Here is a 24205-nt window from a genome sequence, read left to right as displayed (position 1 = left end):
AGTATCTCAGTATGTTCTTATATGTCATTTTGTCCGCACTTCTTTGTTTTCTTAGTTTTGTCTGACAAAATGCATTTTGTCAGCCAAAATGACATATAAGGTAAGAACATACTGAGATGGTTTTTGTAATTCGTTGCATTTTTTCTAAATAATGATGCTATTATAATTCCTAATTAATTAAAAAATTATCCTAATAGTAGTCAATGAATCTATTATGAGCAAAAACTATGGACACTACTTGAAATATCATTAAATAAATAAGTATTATTACAAAACAGAACACCATGTCACTTTGTCCATATTCATTAACAACTAACATTCAAGATATCAGTTATAAATATGCATTGGATTACATACTATGCCTACGCGTGTGCCCCGCAGGTCACTGAATTTCACAAAATGCGACTTTATCTTTATCTTCACTGCATACTTCATCTAAATCTTTTGGGCTATCTGCCCCAGCCCCTCCTGTGCCACTGTAGATAGATTTTGATGAACGAAAATAAGAATTATCTTTATAAATGAGCACAATATACAGATGTATAATGAAAGTAAAATAGTTGAATAACATTACATTGTATATTTAAGTACTAATTCAAATTCAAAACTAAGTCACTACTACTAACTACTCTTGCTAAGTAAAATCTATTTTATAGTAAGTTTCATCGTACCTGGGTGGCCCAGCGGGGCCGGCGCTTTGTCACCGCAACGCCATAGTAGATATGGGGTGGTGGTCGTACGGGTTTATTGTCCAACAAACGTTCCAATTCCAACATCACCGCTCCACTTAGTCGAGGGAGCAATTGGAGTGCTTGGAGCGATTCGTGCAATTGCTCCGGGCAACTCGCTCCGAGGAGCAGGCACTGGACTGCCTCATGTTTTAAACTCCACGCCACAGATAATTGCGTAGGCGTGCAACCTGATCAAGATTGAAAAACTACAAGTTAGTCACCATCATTTATTATTAATAAGGTATGGAGAATGGAGTACTCTGGTAAAAGGCAAGCCGATAAGCCACATAAGAGTAACAAGGCAGACAATAGTTTCTGAAAAAAATCATTGCATCTTGCTGCCCTTTCCTTTGAATTATACTTTAGACACTGTACAAATAATTTCACAATTATTGACAGTTTTAGTATCATTGCTAGTACAAATGTTATATATTATTATTATATTATTGCGATATATTATTATTGAAGTATATTATGATTGTTCTTAAATTTCTTCATTTAGTACACTAATGATGAAATCAAATTATTTGACAAAACTCAAGAAACTTAATAAAGTTGCTTTAAAGACTTATTCCTTTTTACTTGATGTTATGCTTTCGAAAATTTTATATAATATCCATATATACATGCTTACATATCTATTCAGAACTTAAAGCAATTATTAAAATAAGTATCCCACTTTGATTTATAATCTAGAATCAAATTTGTTCTGATCTTTTCAACAAGGTAGAAAGGAGTTTTAGAAAACTGAAAAAGCGCAAAGAAAATTTATTTAATATTTTGAAACTAAACTTTTTATAAATAACAACTAATTGTTCGAAAAAGAAATCACATTATTTTTCAATGAATTAGTATTTCACTTACCAAGTTTTTCAGCTAAACACGAAATATCTTTTAATCTATCACTATGCTTCCTAGTTTCTTCGCCTCGTTCTTTCGTCCAACCGAAACCTTGAATATGATCCTAAAAATAATATTATTCAAATGAAGTTGAGTTGAGTTGAGATTTGAAAGTCACTATGCAGTAGTTAGTTTACTTTAATTTAAACCTCAACAATTTGAATTTAACAGTGTATGGTAAGTTGCACATTGCGTGACTCAAACTAATATTAATTTTGTTTAATCGCTTCGAGAAGCCCCGATCGATATAGTAGCGGAGAGCAAAATAACTAGCCATGCAAGTATGAGATATTACAAACTGCATGATCATTTTTCAAGCACGATATAAATTGGTTGAAAAATATATTGTTGATACAACTAAAGATATTTTGTTATTGATAATAGGTTCAATAAAATAACATGTGAACGCAGCAGCATTTGAATTTAAAATATTTTGCCTGCGGGTTAAATTGTGCAAATATCCCCGAATACATGCAAAATTTCGATCTTGTCAGATTCAGTTTAATCAACAAGGATTAATTTAGAATCCGGAAGTGATCTGTTTGTATCAGCAACATGTATGCCAATTACGCGATGCGGGCAGGCCACCAAATGGATATTCACACATCAAATATCCATAGGCACATCATACACAATCAACATGCATACACACATTATACATAAATTACAAATACATTCTTGTAGCCATTACTAATTTGAGTATCACCGAAACATCGATTAACTTGTTGAAAAACGTTTATATGTTTGAATTCCATAAGCCTTATTCCATAAAACTATTGCATATTCCATTAAATTAAAGTATACTTTTTTGAATAGGCTTTCATAGCTTCACCAAGTTCATTAAGACCAAGTACTCTATCGTTATACCAAGTAAATCGTCTAATTTTAAATTCATTATTCGCTCAAACGATTCTCTTAAATAATTGATCACCTTTTATTGCGCGCAATATTTGTTTATCATTATTATGCAACACGTTTAGTAGAGAGTAGAGAGGTCATTATTTTAATTAGAGTAATAATTAAATTAATACTAGGCAACAATAATTAAATAACCATGTTTAATCAAAGTATCTGAGTACAATACGATAACGCAGGCTTTAACATAAATTATAATTTATAATTGCAAGTTTTTATAAAAATAAAACCGTTCTTCATTTTGCAACATATAACAAGTCAAAGGGATGTATCATACGAATAAAGACTTTTTATCAATTAAATTCGAAAAATATTACTAACAATTAGGTATGTAATAATAACTTTGAATCAGTTTTAATGAAATTTAAGACAATAAATATTTACTATCAACAGTATGAACAGGAAAATGTTTGATAAACAGTATTAAAATTCTAATAAACGTACTTGAAAAATACAAGAAAAAAAATTCCAGTGGTGCTCCAAATTTTATACATAATTTTAATTAAGTGTAAACAAAGTATTTTAAAAATACCCGAAAAAATCCCTGTGTTACTTTTTAAATATCCTAAATATATAAAACTTGCTATATATAATTATCTGACCAAACGCAGTGAATTGAACCTTATTGAAGTTTAAGCTAACAAAACATTCGAGAAGAATTATAGTTAACCATAATACGTAAGTAATTAAAAAAGCATTTTACTGACCTCTTTATTTATAGCAGCGACTTCATCTTCTGTCCAACTAAATGAGTTGTATTTAGCTTTAAAACTGCCTCTTGATGTGAAGATTTGGGTATGAGGTTGTTCTCCAGTGGCGCCTGCTAGACCCATAGATAAAGGGCCCCATACCATAAGGCCTACGCCAATTTTATTGTATAATTCAGGGAGGTACAGTTCAGCCTTAAAAAGATAAAATAATAAACCTCGGAACAAACATATTGTTATAATATATTGTTGTGATAACAACGCTATGTTATCCTCTATTTCACCGACGAATTGCTCTTATTATTAGTAAACTTCATTCCGTAATCACTTTTAAATTATTTTATTTATGAATAATAAAATGATGAACATTTTTCATTCACATTCTTAATTCTGTTCAAAAAATTTTTTTCATTATGTTTACAATACAGTAGAACATCGTTTATCCGGACCTCAGTTATACAGATTTCCGATTATCCGGACTACCAACCACGACCAATTAATATGTGTGTTCATACTTACAATTACAATATTTGCATAATTATGCATTTTAGTATTTGTATGTAATGTAACCTAAAAAACTATGTATGTACATACATAAGAAAGTGTTAATTTCTTAATAAACATTGATTTTCGTTGATATCTATGTATGTATTTTCTATTATCCGAATGCCCATCGGCAAAAATTATACAGGTTAATCGAGTTTCTACTGTATTGCATAATATATGAAAAATATTTCATCATACCTTTTCCCTACAAAACATGTGATACTCCGTCTGTTCGACGATCGGCGTAACACAGTTGAATTGCCGACAATTCGTATATGCCTCCATAATCTGCAAAAATAAACCACAAGAGAGATTATTAGTCATTTGAGAATAAAATACAAAGGTTGTTTTCTATTACAACCCTAAGTCACCTCCACAGGAGTCCATCGCGCCGTTCCCCAGTACATCGCCCATCCCTGGGAAATCACGTAGTGCATCGCTCGAACCACCTCTGAAGGAAAGATATATCGTACATTTTTATAATGACGTTATTAAAAATTTTACGAGACTATCTATAAAATTTGCATATATAATGTTTCATAGGGAAATTGAATAGCACGCGACATATAGCATATTGTATGTATATTGACATACATACAAAGAAATATCTTTGTATTAAATGTAATAAGAACTCACAGAATGATAGAACTATATTTTAATATCATTAAAGAATTGAATTTTTTACATTTTTTGCATTTTATGAATCAATTGTGAAATATAGGGTATGGCGGGACACAGAGATCCAATTTCAACTATCAGTAATTATCCTGCCAAAACTAAATGAACTACATGACAACACTAGCATGCATCAAACCACTATCAAACTATATCCCGTACAATTTTAGTTTTAATTATAGAAATATTCATCACTATTTTTCTAGAATTTGCCATATGTCCTTTTTTATCCCAGAAGCAGGACGAGAAGATGGCAGCCAGGTGGCAGATAAATTCAACGGCTTTTTTAATTTTACGAAATAATAGTTATACTATTTATCCAATGTGAAATACAAATGTAATTACAAATTACAATGTGAATTACGAATTGTATGGGTATTTTGGTCTGGTATTTCAAAAGCAATATTCATCGACAGAGGTCGAGTAATTATTAATTTAATTTATCTTTTGTAAAATGACTTTTTTTAACCTAATCTACTTTTTTATTCATATTTCCTGTCGTTTACATCTTCCCAACGTAAGGTTTGGCCCTTCTTAACCTACCTACATGTAAGCTTTTATGAAGATTATATAAAAAAAATTGAATGTACTTGAAAATAACAATACATCTTACAAAACAATTAAATAACGCATACTTAAAAAATCTTTAGGTAGCATAAACTAAATAAAAAAGCTCAAAACCAAAATACTACCACCAACGAAAAATACTTTGTTATAAAATATTATAACATGATCGTTTTCTCCTGATGATATAGAAAATTGTACTTAGAACTAGTGCCGATAAAAAAATTCTATACTTTACTAGTTTTTGAAATAATTGGTGGACCTTTGTACCTGTGGACCTTTAGGCCCCGCTCTACCCTAAGTGTAAATTGAAGTTTAATGCTAAGGAATATTATAAATGTATATTTAATTTTAAGCTTCTTTCTAACCAATTATATTATATTTGTTGTCTATTGAAATGAATGAAATATACATATATGCAAAATATTTCCAACTTTATAGAAAATTAAAGTAAATGTAGGTAATGGAAACTTATTTAGATACGCCACCAATAAAGTATATTCAGGAATCTTAAAATATTTTCAAATATATAATCAATTCCTACTGACTTTTTAATTTGACTACTATTTAAAGCAAAGGATCAATTATGTTCAATAATCTAATTATAATAAATAATCCCAAATTTTTGTTTTAATTGTTTATTGTGTGATTGAGAATGATTTATGTAAAATATTTGCAAATATTTAGAAAGTTTTAATAAATGTATCTGAATCTGAACAAAATACACTTCTACAGAAATCTGATTACAAAAATTAAGTTACAATTAATATTAACTCAAAATAAATAAACATTTTGGATTTTAACATAAATCTATAGGTTTGAAAATGTTTGTAATATTATATAGATTACCCTAACAGAAATTTCATATTCGAAACGGTACTTTATATGGACGGGAGATACTATTTAAACCAAATAACATAATATTTCCAATAAATCAGCTTTAATTTTAAATCTCCTTATGAAATACAACATTCTGTATTATAAATCGCCTTATAAAAATTCCTAATACCATACCTGGAAGAAGCTCCGAGATGTGCCTAGAATATATCAATATAGTTGTTTTTATGCTTAACTTAATAATTCACTGACCTTCCATGGGACACATGGGATCTGCCTTATGTACTATTACGACATCAATGTAGGGAAGTTGAAGGCGCTCTAAACTGGCTCGGACTGTTTCAACGATATGTTTCCTAGAGAGACCCCGCTCGTCTGACCTACATTTTTTATGAATATAAATATATAGTGCTTAGCATGTTATAATTTATTCGTGAAAAGCATGATCGAATCAAATTTGTTGATTATACTCATTTACATAAACTACGTGCAATTTAACATAAGATTTAAACTGACTATAAAATATTTTTTTTATGTTTGAATAAGGTTAAATAATAATTGATTTTATATAAAATGTGAAGTTAATTTATATTATCATAATTTATATTAATATTAGTACTTTTAATATAATTGTAATAATAATTATGAAACCATAAGTATAAAATTGATTCTATAATTTTTATTATGATTTTATAAAATAAACTATGCTAGGCAAGCAAGCAAAACTAGCAGAAATAATCGACATAAAGAATAAAAATTTAGCAATTTTAAAAACTGTGTCAATAACGTTTTTAAATTTTGACATGGCCCTTAATTGAAAACTTTACCAATTTTTTAGATTTGAATCCCAGATCCCTAATATTTTATGATGTTCGATAAGATGTACTATAACTTCATTATTATACAAAATTTCATAAAGATCGTAGATGTTCCCCCCCAATAAGAAAATATGAAGTAACAATCCCAATTGATATAATTAGAAAAGTTTTTTATCAGTTCAAATGGCTTTTTTTTAAATCATTGCAGGTACATCTATCCCCCGTTTTGAACGTTTACGATCTTACACGATTTTTGAAAATATTTTTTTTTAAGAAAATGTATTAATTTTGCATTTACACAATATTATTAACACTAATCTATAATTACATTTCCATTGTTTTACTGTTAAAATACAACACAACAAAATGTATGTTTTAAATACAAATTTTTTAATAGTTAATCTGTCTATGATGAAAATATGTAGATAAGATGGAAACTCCCTATTTTATGATCAAAATTAAATTTCGTGTGTGTATAAGCTAGTTTATTTGAAATACCAAAACAAAAGCATATTTTTTTTTAAACTTTATTTTTAATTAGTGGTGGAAAGGTTTTTTTATAGTGATTTTCGTTTAGCACGGTTTTTCCATATAAAAATAAATTTTTCGAGTTACACGTTTTTAGAATCTAGTATAACACAGGGGATAGGTGTATTTTTGAGAAAACGTCGACAAACAAAATTTATGGTAAATTATATATAAAACAAACTAAAATATCATGAAATATTGAACTGACTACGGTATAATATTATATATATATATATATATATATATATATATATATTATATATATATATATATATATATATTGTTAGGGATATTATTCAAAAGAAGTTTTTTAAATTTATAAATATAAAATGTAAAATACAAAAATTAAAAAAATAATATATTGTAAAATAATATTAAGTAAACTTATAAAATAGTTAAAATAATGAGTCTTGTTAGAAATGTTAATTTTTTATGTTAAAAGTTTTTGTAAAAAGAGGTTGTAAAAAAATTAATAATAAAAAAACACTAAAAACACTAAAAATAAATTCTACATAAATAATAAAAATATCAACTTGTAGTTTAAATATAATAATTTAAGTGCACATTAAGATATGAAATAAATTCTGTTTTATACTATAAATGTAATTTATATAGGAAATGAAAGTTTTCAATTGCGTATTTACTGAAGAATTAATGTTGAAACTTACTTCGTGCTCCAATATATTTTTGTTGTTACAATATAACTAGATCTCTTCCATCCTCTTCTTTGTAGAATTCTCCCGAGCTCTGTCTCCGCTCTACTTCCTGCAAAGGAACGATTCAATGAAAATTAAGCACAATATATATATATATATATTTATATATATATATATATATATATATATAAATATATTTCTAAAGTTGTATAAGAGTAACTTAATAAATAAGAGAAATAAGTTACAAATAAGAAATGAATTCGAAATGAAATCAATGTAAGGTAACTTTCTTAAATAATAGATACAATTTTACTAAACTCTAGGCTGCTCGTTCTTATCTAAATCATTCATACAATAGCTTATAAGATCAAACAGTGAGGCCACTTTTCCGGTAAAATAGTCCGCAACATAGTGTTGCCATAACAACGCGCTGTATAATTGCGCAACTTGTGACTTGCACATGTATTCTATAGTGTATGTGGGATGTTTTTTGCGCAAAATGACAGACTTGTATAAGCGTATATACTTGAGCACTTTTCGATTATTTTAACTGTGCAATTATTTTCATCGGCAAGTTCATTCGTTGAACGCCTGTTGTCCTGTTTTTATTTTACTTTGTAGCGAATACAAAATTCAAATTTATAGCTAGCAACTATAGCTATAGTAACTTTTGAAAGTATTTAAATCAGTGATCTGAACTTATTGAATTATGTATTGATGCTTTGAATACATAAATTAATAAAAATTAATACTAAGATATATTTTTAGGTTACTTGAACATACATTTGAGTCGTCTGTGGGCACTGTGAAAATACCTCTGGGTTTGTATTGGGTACAGTAACGACTGTGGCTGGCTGTGCACATAAAATCTAACTTCATGTGTGTTATAAATGCACATCGGAATAAAGCAGTCATAATACATTCTTTTTTTTGACATTAGTGCGTTTTATAGGTTAGGTTACCTAGAACGCCTAACTGCACTGCAAATACTCTGCGTTTTAACAGTTTTACTACCATTTTATATGAAAATAGCAGCGTAACATAGCTAACTGCAATGCAAATACTTAGCATTTTGACAGTTTTTACTACCATTTTATATAAAAATAGCAGAATGGCAAATAGTTGCCATTAATACATACTACTTTTTCGTATGTATGTACAGGTAACCCCCGCATAACACGGTACTTATATAAAACAGATTCGCTCCAACACGGTTTAAGAATTGAGACCATCCCCCTCATAACACGATACTTTCGGGTTCGCATAACACGGTTTGAGAATTGAGGAAAGTTTTAATAAAATAAGAAATATAGTAAAACTTATGAAAAAAAAACTTTATTTAATATAATATTACTAAAATCGCACAATAGCTCAATAAATGCGATAAAACTAGTGCTAAACATAAAATTTGATATATATTTTTTTAAAACGCGTACGCTCTATCGAAAAAATATTCTAGGATTATCTGAACAATATATTAAATAATTCTTTAGCAATTCTTTAAATAAAATGAGCATAAAAGTTTAATAAAGATTACTTTACATGTATTGAATATATAAATATCATTTTGCTAAAAGTAAGTAATCGCAAATATAATTTGTTTTGCAAAAAATAATGCACGGATCTGGAGGTAGTATAGAAAACTGCTCAGGGGAAATCTTGCAAAAAAAAAGGATCATGTTGAATAGCACTTACTTGTTAATTATGGCGCAAAAAATCATATAATTCAAGTAATGTATATTACTTCTAAAAAAAATTAATAAATGTAACAATATTTATTATAAAATCATGATATGTAGCAGGTTTTTTTGAATTCTTGGAACGTAACCCTTCTTTTAGTACTAGTTCTTTGTCCCTTATAACACGGATTCGCATAACACGCTAGTTTTCTGGAACGTAACTACCTTGTAGTACGGATGTTACCTTTATATCGACATATATATTCACTAAAAAGCATTCTAATAAGCATCCGCATTAGAAAGAAAAACTAAATTATCTTTCTAAAAATGTTTTTAATAGACTTCTATAACATTTTAAATTCCAGTTTTGCTCTTTCGCAGTGGAATATGTACAAATTATTTAAAACTAAAATCTTTGTGTGTTTTCCATATGGAGTTGAAAATATCTTTCACAACAAAAGAGATCTGATATTTTGTTGTGTAGGAAATTCAATTTATTTTTATAAAGTAGTACGTCACATTTGACACCGTTTAAACAAAAGTTACTATTAAAACAAATATATTAAACCAGTTAATCACAAATATTAATCGTATAGCCCTCTCACCGCAACTCCAAAAGCAAAAGTAAACCGCAAAACTAATTAAAATTTCATTAGATAAAACTCTAGTTCGTTAACAGATAGACAGATTTAATTTGCTCGTCGTCAGTTATACTTTTTAGTTTTTGTTGATTGTTGGTTTTAGGTCGTCTCTCACCTGAGTGCGCTTCCGACAGATCAAATAGATTTATTCCACTATCCACCGCAAGCCGCACAATTTGTTCGGCTTGTTCCTCGGTGACGCCCGGGGCGAAAGTTGGCCACGTACCTGTAATTCGATCATTTACATATGTATTAGGACCTACTGCCGAAATAAATTTATTGTCCACATGTAGGAGGTAAATGACATGCATTTTCAATTACATTATGGAACACGATATATTTAGTTTTGTATTACATCACACCTATTTCATAACGCCTATGTCTAATGACGAGTATTTTTGAATCAAAATTGTAATATAAATCATATTACTCTACATCGTCTTCACCTTTTAATAGTAATATTATATAATATGTATTTAAAGGTGTTGCTTTCTAATCTAAAATGCATTGGTTAGCTTTCAAAAAATCTCCTAAAAATATTATTCCAAGTAATATTTATTAAATTGCAGGAGTATTACATATCTGTTGTTATTCGTATGGAGTATCTACTTATCTATTAATTGTAGTAATGTAGTTATCTAATTGGATTCAGATACATAACGCGAATTTAAAAAGTCTATTTAGAAATGTATAAGAGTATGTAACATGAGATTTCAATTATGTTCTAAGAAAATTGTAAAGTATAATGTATATCCAGTTATATTATGGCTACTTTTTTATAAAACTGTGCCCTATTGAGTTCTTAAATTAAATCATAGTATCAGTTATATAACCTTAAAATGTTCTACCAGTATAATTGGGTTTAATATATACGAGTTATTTAAAATTTTAATCATACAACTAAAAATAGCAAACTTAGATCAAGGGTTTTACAATACTATTATTATTTTCAGAATATTATAGTTTTATTTTAACGTTTTTCTAAAAATAAAATAAAAAAATATAAAAATTAGTATTGTAAAAGACAACACACAACTTTTGCATGTAAAGATGAGAAGATATAGTATGTCTATTAATATAAATGTAAGTAATTTAGAAAAATATGATTGTTAGATTTGTTATTTATGCATTCACTGGTAAGTTTCATTGTGTAAATATATTGAATAGTTATTATTTATGACTGAAAATTTAGTTAAAGCAGAGCTCACGATCAGTACATTTTGTAAGGTAACTTTTCGCTTAAATCAAATAGATAATTGTAAAAGAGTTAAATATTAATAGGACATTAAAACTTGATCTAGTGTATGAATATATATCAATATGTACATTGAAAGCATCAAATTTATTTTCAATAGAGAGTATAGAGAAAGTGTAAGGAAACATAAAAAATTTATTTAAATTATCAAAATGCAATGCTTCAGTTAAATGTCATTTATTATTCTGTAATACGTATGAAATAATATTTAATTAGTTAATCAACTAATAGATAATTTTACAATTATTTACTTAACGAAAAATATAAGCGCAAACTGGACTCACATTTGAATCCTTCTATAGTTGACGTTACTCAACCTTTTGGCATTAGGAGGTTGAAACGACAATGGCCCCTAGACTTAGTCTTAGATTAGGTCTAATATATCATACTAATTGTAAAACTGAGAAGTTCTCATTGGAGTTCTTCTTAGGCATCACTCATAAATTTTGTCATTTTAGCTCATAGGAATCTTTATGTATTTCTGATTGCTAAATAAAACTGAGTTCAAAAAACAAACTTGAACGATTAAATAAAGTTACTTTGCAAAGCCTACAAACATATCAAATTATCCAATATACATATTCAACTGAAATCTTAACAATATTGGACAAAAAGTCAAAAGTCGGGAAGTGCTTTGCTTATATACGATCAACTCCTATTTACTTTTAATTTAACTACGATTAAAGCACAGGATTAATATTTCGAGTATGATAATGTTGTTCTAGTTTTACTATATTAAACGTAGTGGCATAGTGTAAATAACTTATACAATTTACTTATATAATTTATAAACTTCATAGAAAGACGAATAATTATATTTCGGAAAAAAACTGTGTTTAATTCATAAATAGCATAATGATACAAACCTAGTCCTATATTTGAAACCCTAAGGCCAGATTTTCCTAAATTTTTGTATCGTAAACCAGGAGTAGAGGCACCTTGTCGAAGTGGACCCGTATTTGAACCCAAGGATATGGAGCGCCCTGTAACAAATATAAGCATTAATAATGTTGATAACAAAATTATTTAATAAAGAATATATATTAAACTAAATGTTATAGAGAATAGTTAGAGTAGGTACCTGTAACTACTACGAATATAATTTATTATAAAAATTACTGTTACCGTCATAATGTCTTTTCAATTTCATTTTATTGATAAAAGTTATCAAATATAAATAAAAAATGAAACAAAATATTCAAACCAGCGACATGTATTTGATTTTTATTACGTTTTCCACCACGAATACAACTTGGAAATCGTTTTGAATGATTTTATTGCAAACTAATCACGATATTTCGATATTTTCAAAATATATTATTCAAATATAACTTCAATATTATTAAATAGTATTTTAATATTAAAACTAAATAATGAAATACCTAACAATATTTCGTATAAGACTAATTAATAAAAATGACAATGATTAGATAATTGTATAAGCAGGATAGTCATTTGAGTAAAATTTGTAATAAATAATATATACGTATATATAATTATGAATATCAAGATTAATTTCATTTACTTGAATAATTCATAAAAATAATATGATAAAAAATATCATTAAATATTAGCCCATTTAGCTAAATTATTTCTTCGCTGGAATTATTTGTTCAAGTTAGCATAAGTAAGCATTTAAAAACGTTAATACTTTATATTTTTTTATTTTGAACAACCTTCTAATGACAACAAAAAAATACTAATAAAATGTATTTCTTTGAACTGAAATGTGAAAATTATTAATTGAACGACGTTTCATTTTTCTTTCACACCTATTAAAATTTTTCATCCAGCATACAATACATATAATGTTTAAAGTTATTATGAGTATTCAGATATATAATTTCAATCTAAAAATTATAATAAACAAATTTATATGCCGCTATATATACATTATTAATTTAATTTTGTACAGTATTTCATTTTTATTAATAATTTTGAAATGTTATAGTTTTAATTCAATGTTTTGTTTGAAAAAAAAATGTAAAAACTGTAATAAAAACAACACAACGTTTGCATTAGAAGAGTTTGCAAAAAAATGAGTATCGCGGTTCTAGTATAAATTTTCATTATAATTGATAATTCATATTATTATACTTCAACTCAAAGGATCGTTTTGAAAAATATTTTTTCAGATTCCAGAGATTGTTCAATAATTAAACTATTAACAGTCTTTCGCAATTAAAGGTATGAAGTTGAATTCTTTTATCCATCATAGGACTAATTTTTTTAATATTATACATTATATAATATAATCGGCTACCATTATACATTTTTTTACTTGTTCACTGCAATCAAACGACCTTTTATTATAGAGAATTGATAAATTGTAGATATAGTTTTTGTAAATGTAGGAATACAACCTTTGTAACCATAAAGCAAACAAATAAATTCTGGTTGAGGTTCATTGTATTTTATTCGTTTACATCTCTATTTTAAATTGTCTAAAAAACCAAAAACATCTAGCACATAGGTTCCCAAACTTTTTGCCATGGACCCGCTATTTAGCCGATTTCGATTTAAAAAAAAATGTATTTGTGCTAACGTTTAGTAATAAACATTCGAAGTAAAGATACTAATACAAGTTTAGATATTTATTAATTGATTTCATAATAATAATAAAAAAGATATTAAAGGGGTTTTTTGTGATTCACTATTATAGATCTACATAATTCTTTTTCGTTGACGTGAACTCCTTGAAAATTGTCATGGACTCCTGTGGGAATCACTTAGCACAAGAGTGATATTGGGATACGCGTTTTATTATAATATTTACACTTTTTTATGAAAAAAATTGAACATTAGCTTGATAAAACTATAATTTGATACTGTTCTTCAAATATTGAATTATAAACTTTCTAGTGGAATCATAAAAGAAACTATCATTTTTCGAACATCAAATAACCACAGTAAGTAATGCATTATCTTATAGTAGTCTTTACAACGGTTCATAAAATCTTCAATAAAAAAGGAAAAAAACTAATATACTGTTTGTTTTAGTAGTAGGTACATCAAATATATATAACGTATCGTATTCCAAGTTTAAAAAGTTCGATGCGCTCACTCACCCAGTTCAAGCGCGGCGCCCGTTCCGCTGAACTCCTCCATGCAGTCCAGCGAAGCGATGGGAGCCCGACAACTGAAAGAAGAACAGAATCCTTTATAATAAATTCAACATTGTACAATTTAATAACACATAAATGTAGTCGGACTTTATTATCGCACAACACATAAAATTGAGCAATATAACTTTCATATAAAATGCCAAGCGTGGAATATTTCTTAAACGCTATTTGATGTGACAATGTGCTGTTTAAATGTTTTCCATCAGTGTAATAAAAAGTCATAAATGTAAAATTGCTTATAAAAACGTAATCATAATAAAACCTTTTAAACGTATAATGCTAGAATAGATTTTTGTCAAAATTTGATAAATGAACATTTTTTTGGATGCTTCTCATACTGTACTAACATCCAGGTTGGATTTACAATAGGGGCGGCAATCGGGGATAGTGCCCAGGGCGGCAATTTTTTTGGGGCGGCAAAATTTGTAAAAAAAATAGAATATGTATGTAATAATAGAACAAGTATGTAGTAATCCATGATGAATTTTTTGCAAGCAAATAGTTATTTTAACCCTTTCCACTCGCCGGAGCGGTGGCATTCAAGTGGAAAGAGTCACTTTTAGAAAAATGAGTTAAAAAATGGGGCGGCATTTTCGTCAGTGCACCAGGACGCCAAATTTCTAAATCCGGCTCTGCTAACATCCAATATATATTTTTTATAGCAATAGATTTCGAAATCTAACATAATTAAACCACTTTTCATAGGCCTATAATATTTTATAGGGTTCTATTTGACAATCAACTCAATCACCAAATCAAAGTGTCATCAAAATCCCAGAAGAGTAAACCTGAGTGTTCCCTTGTGAAACAATTATCATATAATGTATCAAAATTTATTTTTAAAGTCATTTTTGTAGTAATAAAAATCATAGAAGTTGGTGAAGCTTGTATAGTATAAAATACTATAAAATACTCAATACAAATTGAGATAAGAAATTCAGTTTCTTTTAATACTTATGAAAATAGAGAGACTCGTTCACACCCATATTATATATATATATAGATATATAATATTATATGTTTGACATACATTTATAAAATTATTTATTTTCGATCATCTATATAAACATAAGACATTAAATCAAATATTCCATAATAAAACAAAATTGATCTAAGAACTATATCCAGGTATCAATTTACAGGGATGGTAGAATAAAAAAGGATAAGAATGAAAAAGATATTTTAAATTAAAATTTAAAATTATTAATATAAATAGAAATGTAAACAAAATTTGTATTTATTATCAAAATCTCTATAAAATATCTGATACTTTGATGCGCGTATGCCTAATTATCGATTATTTTCAATTCTCTATTTAAATGTTTTTTTTTTTACTTTTTTTATTGGATGAAAATATTCAATGTTAAATTTATTTTAATAAATTATATCGTTAGGTTATTTAATATTTATATGTCATCCCATACAAACTTCTTTTCATTATAATTTTTAGTTCTTTTTTTCGTCAATACAAGTAAAATGGACGCTGCGTTCTCTCAAAAAGTAAATTACCATTTTTGGCATTTTTCTTTGAAACTAATCAGAACGTCTTTTCATCAATAGGGTTCAAATGTTTTGTGAATCATTCAAATCGTTTGACCCCGTGGACGAAAAATTGTATCCGCACATACGTACACATATGCACATATACATATGTACATACATACCTATACGCACACAAAATGTTCAAAGGCTTCGAAACGTAAAGATACACAAAAATGTTAATTTTTGATTTTTTGCGATTACTGTAACTTACCCTACGAAAGGTTAAAAAAACAAAATATGTCATTAGATTTTTTTCTAATTCTTCTGTTATGAGTTCTTTCTAACAACTTTCTGGATAGATAATTATAATGATCAGCAAGTCTGTATTTATATGATATCATTTCTAATGAAGTATATAATTTTTAAACATATATATTATTGTTATTTCTACATATTTTATAAATTTTATAAATAAATTTAATATATTGTTATTTCGACTTTATGTAAACCCTATTCAGTTGGGTAAACTACTGGTAAGCCAAACTGAATCAATAAAAAGGCGCCGAAAGGTGCGCGGTGTACTATACAATATTTATAAAATTGAATTAAGATAGAAATAATATAATGATATAGAATTTGTGTACTAAATTGACTGAACTTCATTGTAACAAACGATTGTATAAAACTGAAAACTATAATCTATAAATGAATTTTTAAATTGTCAATCAAATTATTGAAAATTAGAATGAAAAGAAGTTGGTATAAGATGATATATAAATATTAAATAACTTGAAATTATAATTCATAAAATAAATTTAACATTGAATAAACAAATCAATTGCATTAATGCATGATATATTTTTGCCCTATTAAATTTTTCTCTAAAAGGCCAGTTATGGTTAGAGTTTGAATAAAATACTGATTTAATTAAATATAATAAGATGTTGGAGTTATAAATAGAAAACATACTAAAGTTGAAATATTCCACTATAATGGAAAACTGCAGGATGGAGTAATTGGTTGCAACTGTTCTGAATGCAAATCTGATCGCATTTTGTATACATAGAAATGTCAGCTTTATATTGTCAAGCTGAAGAGAATTCAATTCAATGATTCAATGAATAACATTAGCAAAGAGTAACATTGCAAACTCATAACAAAATAGTGTATATAGGATATAAAATATTACAGAAGAATTTCTAACAATTGTTAAGAGATAAAATTTATTGTCAAAAATGTTTTTATTAAAACACTTAAAATCTTGTCATCTAACAGCGAGCTTCTATCTTATTTTATTTGCATTCTAGCTTAAATCTTGACAATTGACACTATTTTAGGATGTATCAGAAATTTGATAAAATATTAATTTTGCCAACATGGTTTTATTTGATATTTTGCATCTTGATGCTCATAGGTTACGATAAAGACCGTCTTTATTTTTTTCTTTCAACCGAAATTCTGATTGAATTTTGAACCTTAAAATATTTAAATTATTTCCGACTTCAAAAATAACATTTAATAAACGGTACACAACAAACTTCGTTAATAAATATGGTTATAAATAAATTCATTTCTTTGGCATATGATTTTATATAATTTGTCATATGCTTTCACTTACTATATAATTATAGGCAAATAGAGTTATCAACCAAAACTTTACGATCCACTTTATAATAGCAAGTTACACTTTTTGCACTATTTTCTTAAATAAATTTAACTCAATATGTATAAATAATAAAATTAGTTAAATGTTTTATGTATCTGCTATGATGAGAAACAACCAACTGAATAAAAACAAAAGTACAACAAAACGCCAGAACATATTCTATGAATAAAAAAGTTCGTAATCAATATAGAGTGGCTTTATCAAAACCATAATCTTTTATTCCTACAATAGTGAATAGTGTATATAATTTTGAATCGATTTGTACCTTAACATGCCATTCGATGAAAATATCTTTTGTACTAATAATATATAATGGATGAACTTACAAATCTAGTACTACGAACGAATGTACTGAAAAAAAACAAATATTATATTTTCTTGATAGTGATGATAAATGATCAATGAAAATGAGAAATGAGAAAGCTATTTAATTCACTCGAATCGAAAATTGAAAATTGGATAATTGTTTATATACTTCTCATAGATAAAAATCATATAAAATCCGAATCCTATTACTCCAACCCCGAAATCAATTCAAAATAGTTGGATAAATATCTACATTAAAATTTCTTGGAAAACATATTGTCTGAAAAATTAATGTGATGTTAATTATTAGCTATCTAAGATTTATTTAAACAAATTATTTCAAAAACTCTAGAAATTAATTTGTCACTGACTAACAATTCAATCAAAATGCTTTCTTAATGCTTTTCTGAAAAAAAAAAAACACAAAACCACCAAGCTTTTGCATTGCACTATATTGTGTTACTAATAATTGATTTGTATTTTTCAGTAAACTCTTCTATAAGACTCATCTAGTAATCTTTTTTTGCATTTTCTGCGCTTTTTGCCTCATAAATAATAAAGAAATGCTTTTCAAAATCATTCAAATCGGTTAATCCAAGATTTCGAAACGTAAATTTGTATCCGAATCTACACATACACATACTGACATACACACACATACATTCATTGTTTCTAAGGTATGGCAAAATGTGCAGGAGGCTTTGAAACTTTAAAGCTTTTTGCGAATACCTGATATAATATTACGTTAATATATTAGTAAAAGCGAAATATATAACTAAATGCAATCATATAGAAGGGAATAAATTCAAAAAGTTAAAATTATACTTTTAATTATGTAAAATGTAATATGGAACATAGATGTTTGACCACGAACTGTCACCACCGAATTTCCAAAATCATTTTCACTATAATTGTGTAATTGGTAACAAAATAACATTTATGATTTATATAATTATAAAGCATAAAGCATAAATTATTATGCCATATATTTACGATATTTGCATATCTATAATTACACAAAATAACAATAGCTCAAATTAACAAAAAACAATAGCTCAAATCAATATGCAAATATACTTGTAATAAATTACCGATATATTGTTGTGACGGGGTTAGAATCCTCACTTGTATTATCTGCATTATTGTTATTATCATTTGCAGTTGTATTACACATAACAACAGCCATCTTGTAGAAACCTTAATTAATATTCTAATTTATTCTAATTTAATTGCACTCGAGTATATTATACTTAAATTTACTTTAGCGGCGTGAAAGCTTCTGATGTGTCGAACTAATTTGGGAGCGTTGGTTTGAGAGGTACTTAAAATTAATTAAATTTCGTTTGGCTGCATACGTAATATTTATTTAAGGGCAATGTTTACATTAAAACTTTTTCGAAGAACACAATTTAACTTAGGGACACCTATGTTTCGACGTATTCACAAGCACAGAGATATGTAGCGCGTGTTTATCCGGAAACTCCTTCGCTATAAGTTCAATATCATTTTATTGGTTATAAATCTCTTCGCGCACTCAAAGTGGCATGATATACGGATCCGGGCACACATATTAGGATACACATACACGCGGCAAGACACATTGCGAGAGGTCACGAGTGTGCGAACTGGCGCGAAGGTACATATGATCGAATTGGAATTGATTTGGTGCGCGATCGGAATTTACATTTGAACACTAGATATTCTTTGAACCTCCCCGAATGTCCGTTATGAATGGCCTGAGGGCAACTGCGAGATGTCGCAGCGGATTACCGTGTGACACATCGCACAACACTGGCGGCGTGCATCGGGCCGCAATAGGTCGAACCACGAACGGCGGTAGGCGCAGTGTGTATAATTCATGCGGAAGAAGCGATGAAAAAGCGTAGCGGCAGGCGTGCGCGCGCGCCACGCCGCGCTACTTTTCGGGTCGTCCGGGGTGACTTTGAACCCGCGTGCCACTTAGCACGAGACTGCCGATGGATAGGTTAGTGTTTCAATCACCTACGCTCAATCGATGGATTCGCATTCGCATCTCATGCATTATAGACGAAACTGATTGACTAATGAATTGCCGTCAAAACCGTCAACACAATGATGTAACAAAACAATCACGTTCGTGCACATACTTCCAAAAGTGTATATTTCATATTTTCAAAACATATAATTTTATTTCAGGTGTTTGCTGTTTTTTGAAAATTCCAAATAGATAATAATACCAAAAAGTCAATTATTATAACAATTGATATAGTTATCATAATTATCGATATGATTATCATAATAAAAAATCATAATCAATTATCATAAACATAAGTTACGACTAGTAGTGCTTGGCATCGTGGCTTAAGGCACATTTATTCATTTATTTTTATTTATTTATTCATAAGCAATAATAATAAATATTATTTCAGGCTCTTGTCAAACTTATTTATAGTTAATATAAAAGGATAGTAATTTTATAATAATCATAGTAGCTGCACGAATTTCGCTTCTGAAAAAAAGCTGATAAAAGCATCCGAATATTAAATACAATGTTCATAATCAAGTTCATCATATTAAAGTCTATTTGACTCAAAATTCTTGCACAAGGTTGAAAGTTATACTCATTTAAAACCGTAAAAAAATCAAATTCATAAAATAGCAATAAAAAAAAAGAAAAAATATGGTTGTACAGGTGATCAAATGGTCAGACTATATAGATAAAGGATAAGGATTAGCAAGAAAATAGTTATTGAAATCAAATTGAGAAAATTCAGTAATGTCATAAAAAGCTAATTCTTTAAAAAGTTTAACTAGGGAAGCATGGAATTTTTTGTGGCCTGAGTTTCGGATATTGAGTGGAAGTTTATTCATAAGCTGAATACCTAGACCGTCGATCGAATTGAAAGAGCTGGCTAATTCATGTGTTGTAGTTTGAGGAGGACGAAGCCATATCAAATTTACTTTTTTACTCGATTTTTTTATCATAAAACTAGAATTTTACCGTTTTACGATTCTAATTAAACGCGTGAACTTTCGATGTAATTGCCAATACACTTTAGTACAACTTATTTGAAGAATGATCTTTCAAAGTACATAAATTATAAAAATTTTAAATTCATAGCTTAACAAATGGTGTTAATTCTAGAAAACTTGGGGCAATTTATATAATTGGTTTTGACTATTGCCATAGAAATTTTATTTACGGTTGCAAATTCAAAGTTAGAATATTAAAAATTAACCGGAATAAACAAAAAAGTTATAGTTTTACTAAAGCCTTAGAGTGTTTCTAAAGCTCTAGAGTGTTACTAAAGCTCTAGACACTTGAAAGCTGTTTACTTTTAAGATATATTTTTTCAATTTTTTTCAAAACTATATATATTTTTTTCTAGTTTTTTTTTCATGATAGTTCATGATCAATACTGTCACCTTGTCTCAGCTAGACGTTTAGTTTTGGGACACCTGTATATTAAGATTGATCTATATATTGAGATTGATATATATATGTATATTATATATATATATATATATATAAGATATATATTAATATGTATCAAGATTTACCAAAAATGTATTCCGTAATTGTCATTGTGAACATCCAATCAATTCCAAAACCAGTTTTCTTAATATCTTTCTTATGATCCTAATCTTTTCAATCAAAGTAAACAAAATGATTTAATTTTTCGCCAACCTGTGTTCTTATGTTTTACCACACAATTAATCAATGTAAAGTTTTAAGATACACATATATAATAATTAGTTAGCACAAAGTGGCTAACCCCGGTCGAAGGATGCGGCGCGGCGCATCGATTTACAAATAACGCGTGTGCGACAACGTGTGCGATGCGGACACGTTGGAATATTCACGTCAGGCCGAATGGTAATTGATCAATTTAAACCGCAAGGCGATTAGCTATTCCAATATAAATCCCTACGAACCGCTCACATTGTGAGAATTAATCAATAAAGTTTAATCTGATAAAAAATTGGAAAACGATTTTATGCAAAGTTCAGGAATGGTAATTGATTCATTAAAATTGTCGAGGAAAGTTTTATTAATTTAGAAACCGGATTTTTTATAATACAAAATACAACTATATTAATATATAATATATTAAGCTTAAAGTAACCATATTTTTAGGTCAAAACCCAGACGACAATTTTTAGTTATGCGGGACTCCGGGACAGGTGAGGGGAAAGAGGTTGCTTTAAAAAACCAAATGCTACTTAAGGATACACTAAATACTCAGCTTTTTATATGAATATTTTTTTAATTGAAATTGCGGACTACTAGAAAGAACTTTATTATTCAATTATATGTAATACTCTTTTATATATGTTTATCTCTGTTTTCTCGCGCCTTGTATGAAACTTCACTCAATTTTCTTCACAATTAATTTAAAGAAATTAACAATTGATCGTCTATTTTTATAATTTTTGTTAGTTTACATATTAGTTTTTAAATAAGCGGGACAATCCGTGACAAAAGATCTAAATCAGGGACACATATTGCTTTTCGAAAAACCCGGAACACAAGGTGGAAATTCGGGACTGTTTCGGCCAAACCGGGACGTATGGTCACTTTAATTAACATTCGAATTGATTTAATTTAATAATTGGCCTTAACATAAATTTTTAAAGATCAACAGCAAATATTGATATAATTTGAAATAGATATTTAATTATAACACATTTACAATTCTTTAGAAGTTTGACCAATTAAGTTAAAAATCATGACATTTTCAGGTTTTTATTTATCAAGTATTATCAAATATTTTACCATTTTACAATACTGAATAAATACGCCAACTTTTGTCCACACACTTGACAACATTTTTAAAAAATTTAAAATCATAGTTCAACAAAAAGTCGTATATCTTAAAAGCTTGGGGATATTATGTTATTATTTTTGATTGCGTTCCTAGAAATGTTATTCACGGTTATGGTACCAAAGTGAACAAAATTAGTAAAATAACCAAAAAACGTTCATTATTTTACTAAAGCTCTGGGTTGCACTTAAAAGCTCATAATTTCAACTCAACATGCTCACAACAACGTGAGTTTTTTTTCTATTTTTTTCAGAACAGTTAAGGTCAGCACTATCTTAACATCAAGATCTGTGATACCTAATATATTACTAATGGGACACCTAATATATACTATAGTACTATAATATACTATATATTAGAGTTGCAAAAAACTATAATTCCACATCGAACATAAAAATTCTAAGTAAAAAATTACGAAATGGGATTGAACTTTACAAATGCTCTAAAAATACAATAGAATCTCCAGAAAATATACTTTTCTTATGATGTTCTAATACGTGATTTTGATTGAATTCTAAATATCGATCGACAAAACACTTGAAAAAGATAGAATTTTTGTATCACATTTGTATAATAACCAAAAGCATTTAATGCTTAATAATTGATAATTGACATTATTTAGTGTAATTTTTTGTCATTATCAACATAAGCTTCTCAGAAATTGTAAATACTATATTTATTTGTAGTTACTAATGCATTGCCACATAGCCTTTCAGTATTCCATAGTTTTTCTTCATAATTATTTTAGCTATTTTCGGGGAAAAAAACAGGATATTTAGTCTTATTTTCATTATTTTTTTTAAGTTATTAGTGTTAGTTAACCAGTTAACTGTGGTTGATTGATATACTGGTCATAGAGAAGTGGTAGAATTTTGTGTATTTACGAGTATACTTGTCATACATATAAATTTCTGAACATTGGCAATTTATATTGCAACTTAATAAGGAAAACAAAACATTTTCTCAAATTCAAAAATATTTAGAATGCTATGAGTATATGGAAATATATATAAATTGATGTGAGTGGCATTTTGACTTAATATAAAATTTTACCCCGGTTCTAACGAAATAAAATTCAACGCTCATAAAAAATATTAGAAAAATATTCTGTTTAAAGTGCTTGCAAGAGTTGAGCTCATTAATTGACACGTTATATTAAATATTGTAATAAATTGGTTACACAAGCTATTCCGGGTTATGTACAAGTAAAGGGCAGAATACATTTAGTACCTTAGGCTAATACTTTAAAGTATCACATAATTTTCTGCACAGTCATCAGAACTGAACAATAAAAGTAATATACAGCAATTAAAATTGTTCCCATTTTTTTTTGTCTATAAATATATAATGAACATGATCTGAATTGAAA

General features: G+C 27.9%; 1 protein-coding gene across 1 annotated transcript; it reads right to left on the bottom strand.

Annotated features, from left to right (window-relative positions):
* Positions 1 to 700: 700 nt before the first annotated feature.
* Positions 701 to 20365, bottom strand: LOC113366576 (voltage-gated potassium channel subunit beta-2-like). The gene is given in 11 exon segments (XM_026608205.1): positions 701 to 727; positions 729 to 919; positions 1596 to 1682; positions 3250 to 3448; positions 3998 to 4087; positions 4171 to 4250; positions 6128 to 6255; positions 7890 to 7977; positions 10313 to 10423; positions 12319 to 12435; positions 20347 to 20365. Coding segments are annotated over 11 exon segments (1137 nt in total).
* Positions 20366 to 24205: the final 3840 nt, after the last annotated feature.

This window comes from Ctenocephalides felis, unplaced genomic scaffold, assembly GCF_003426905.1.
Source record: "Ctenocephalides felis isolate EL2017-DRISC unplaced genomic scaffold, ASM342690v1 CF-g0.4_SCAFFOLD_01170, whole genome shotgun sequence".
Lineage (NCBI taxonomy): Eukaryota > Metazoa > Arthropoda > Insecta > Siphonaptera > Pulicidae > Ctenocephalides > Ctenocephalides felis.
This window is presented reverse-complemented; position numbering and strand designations above follow the sequence as displayed.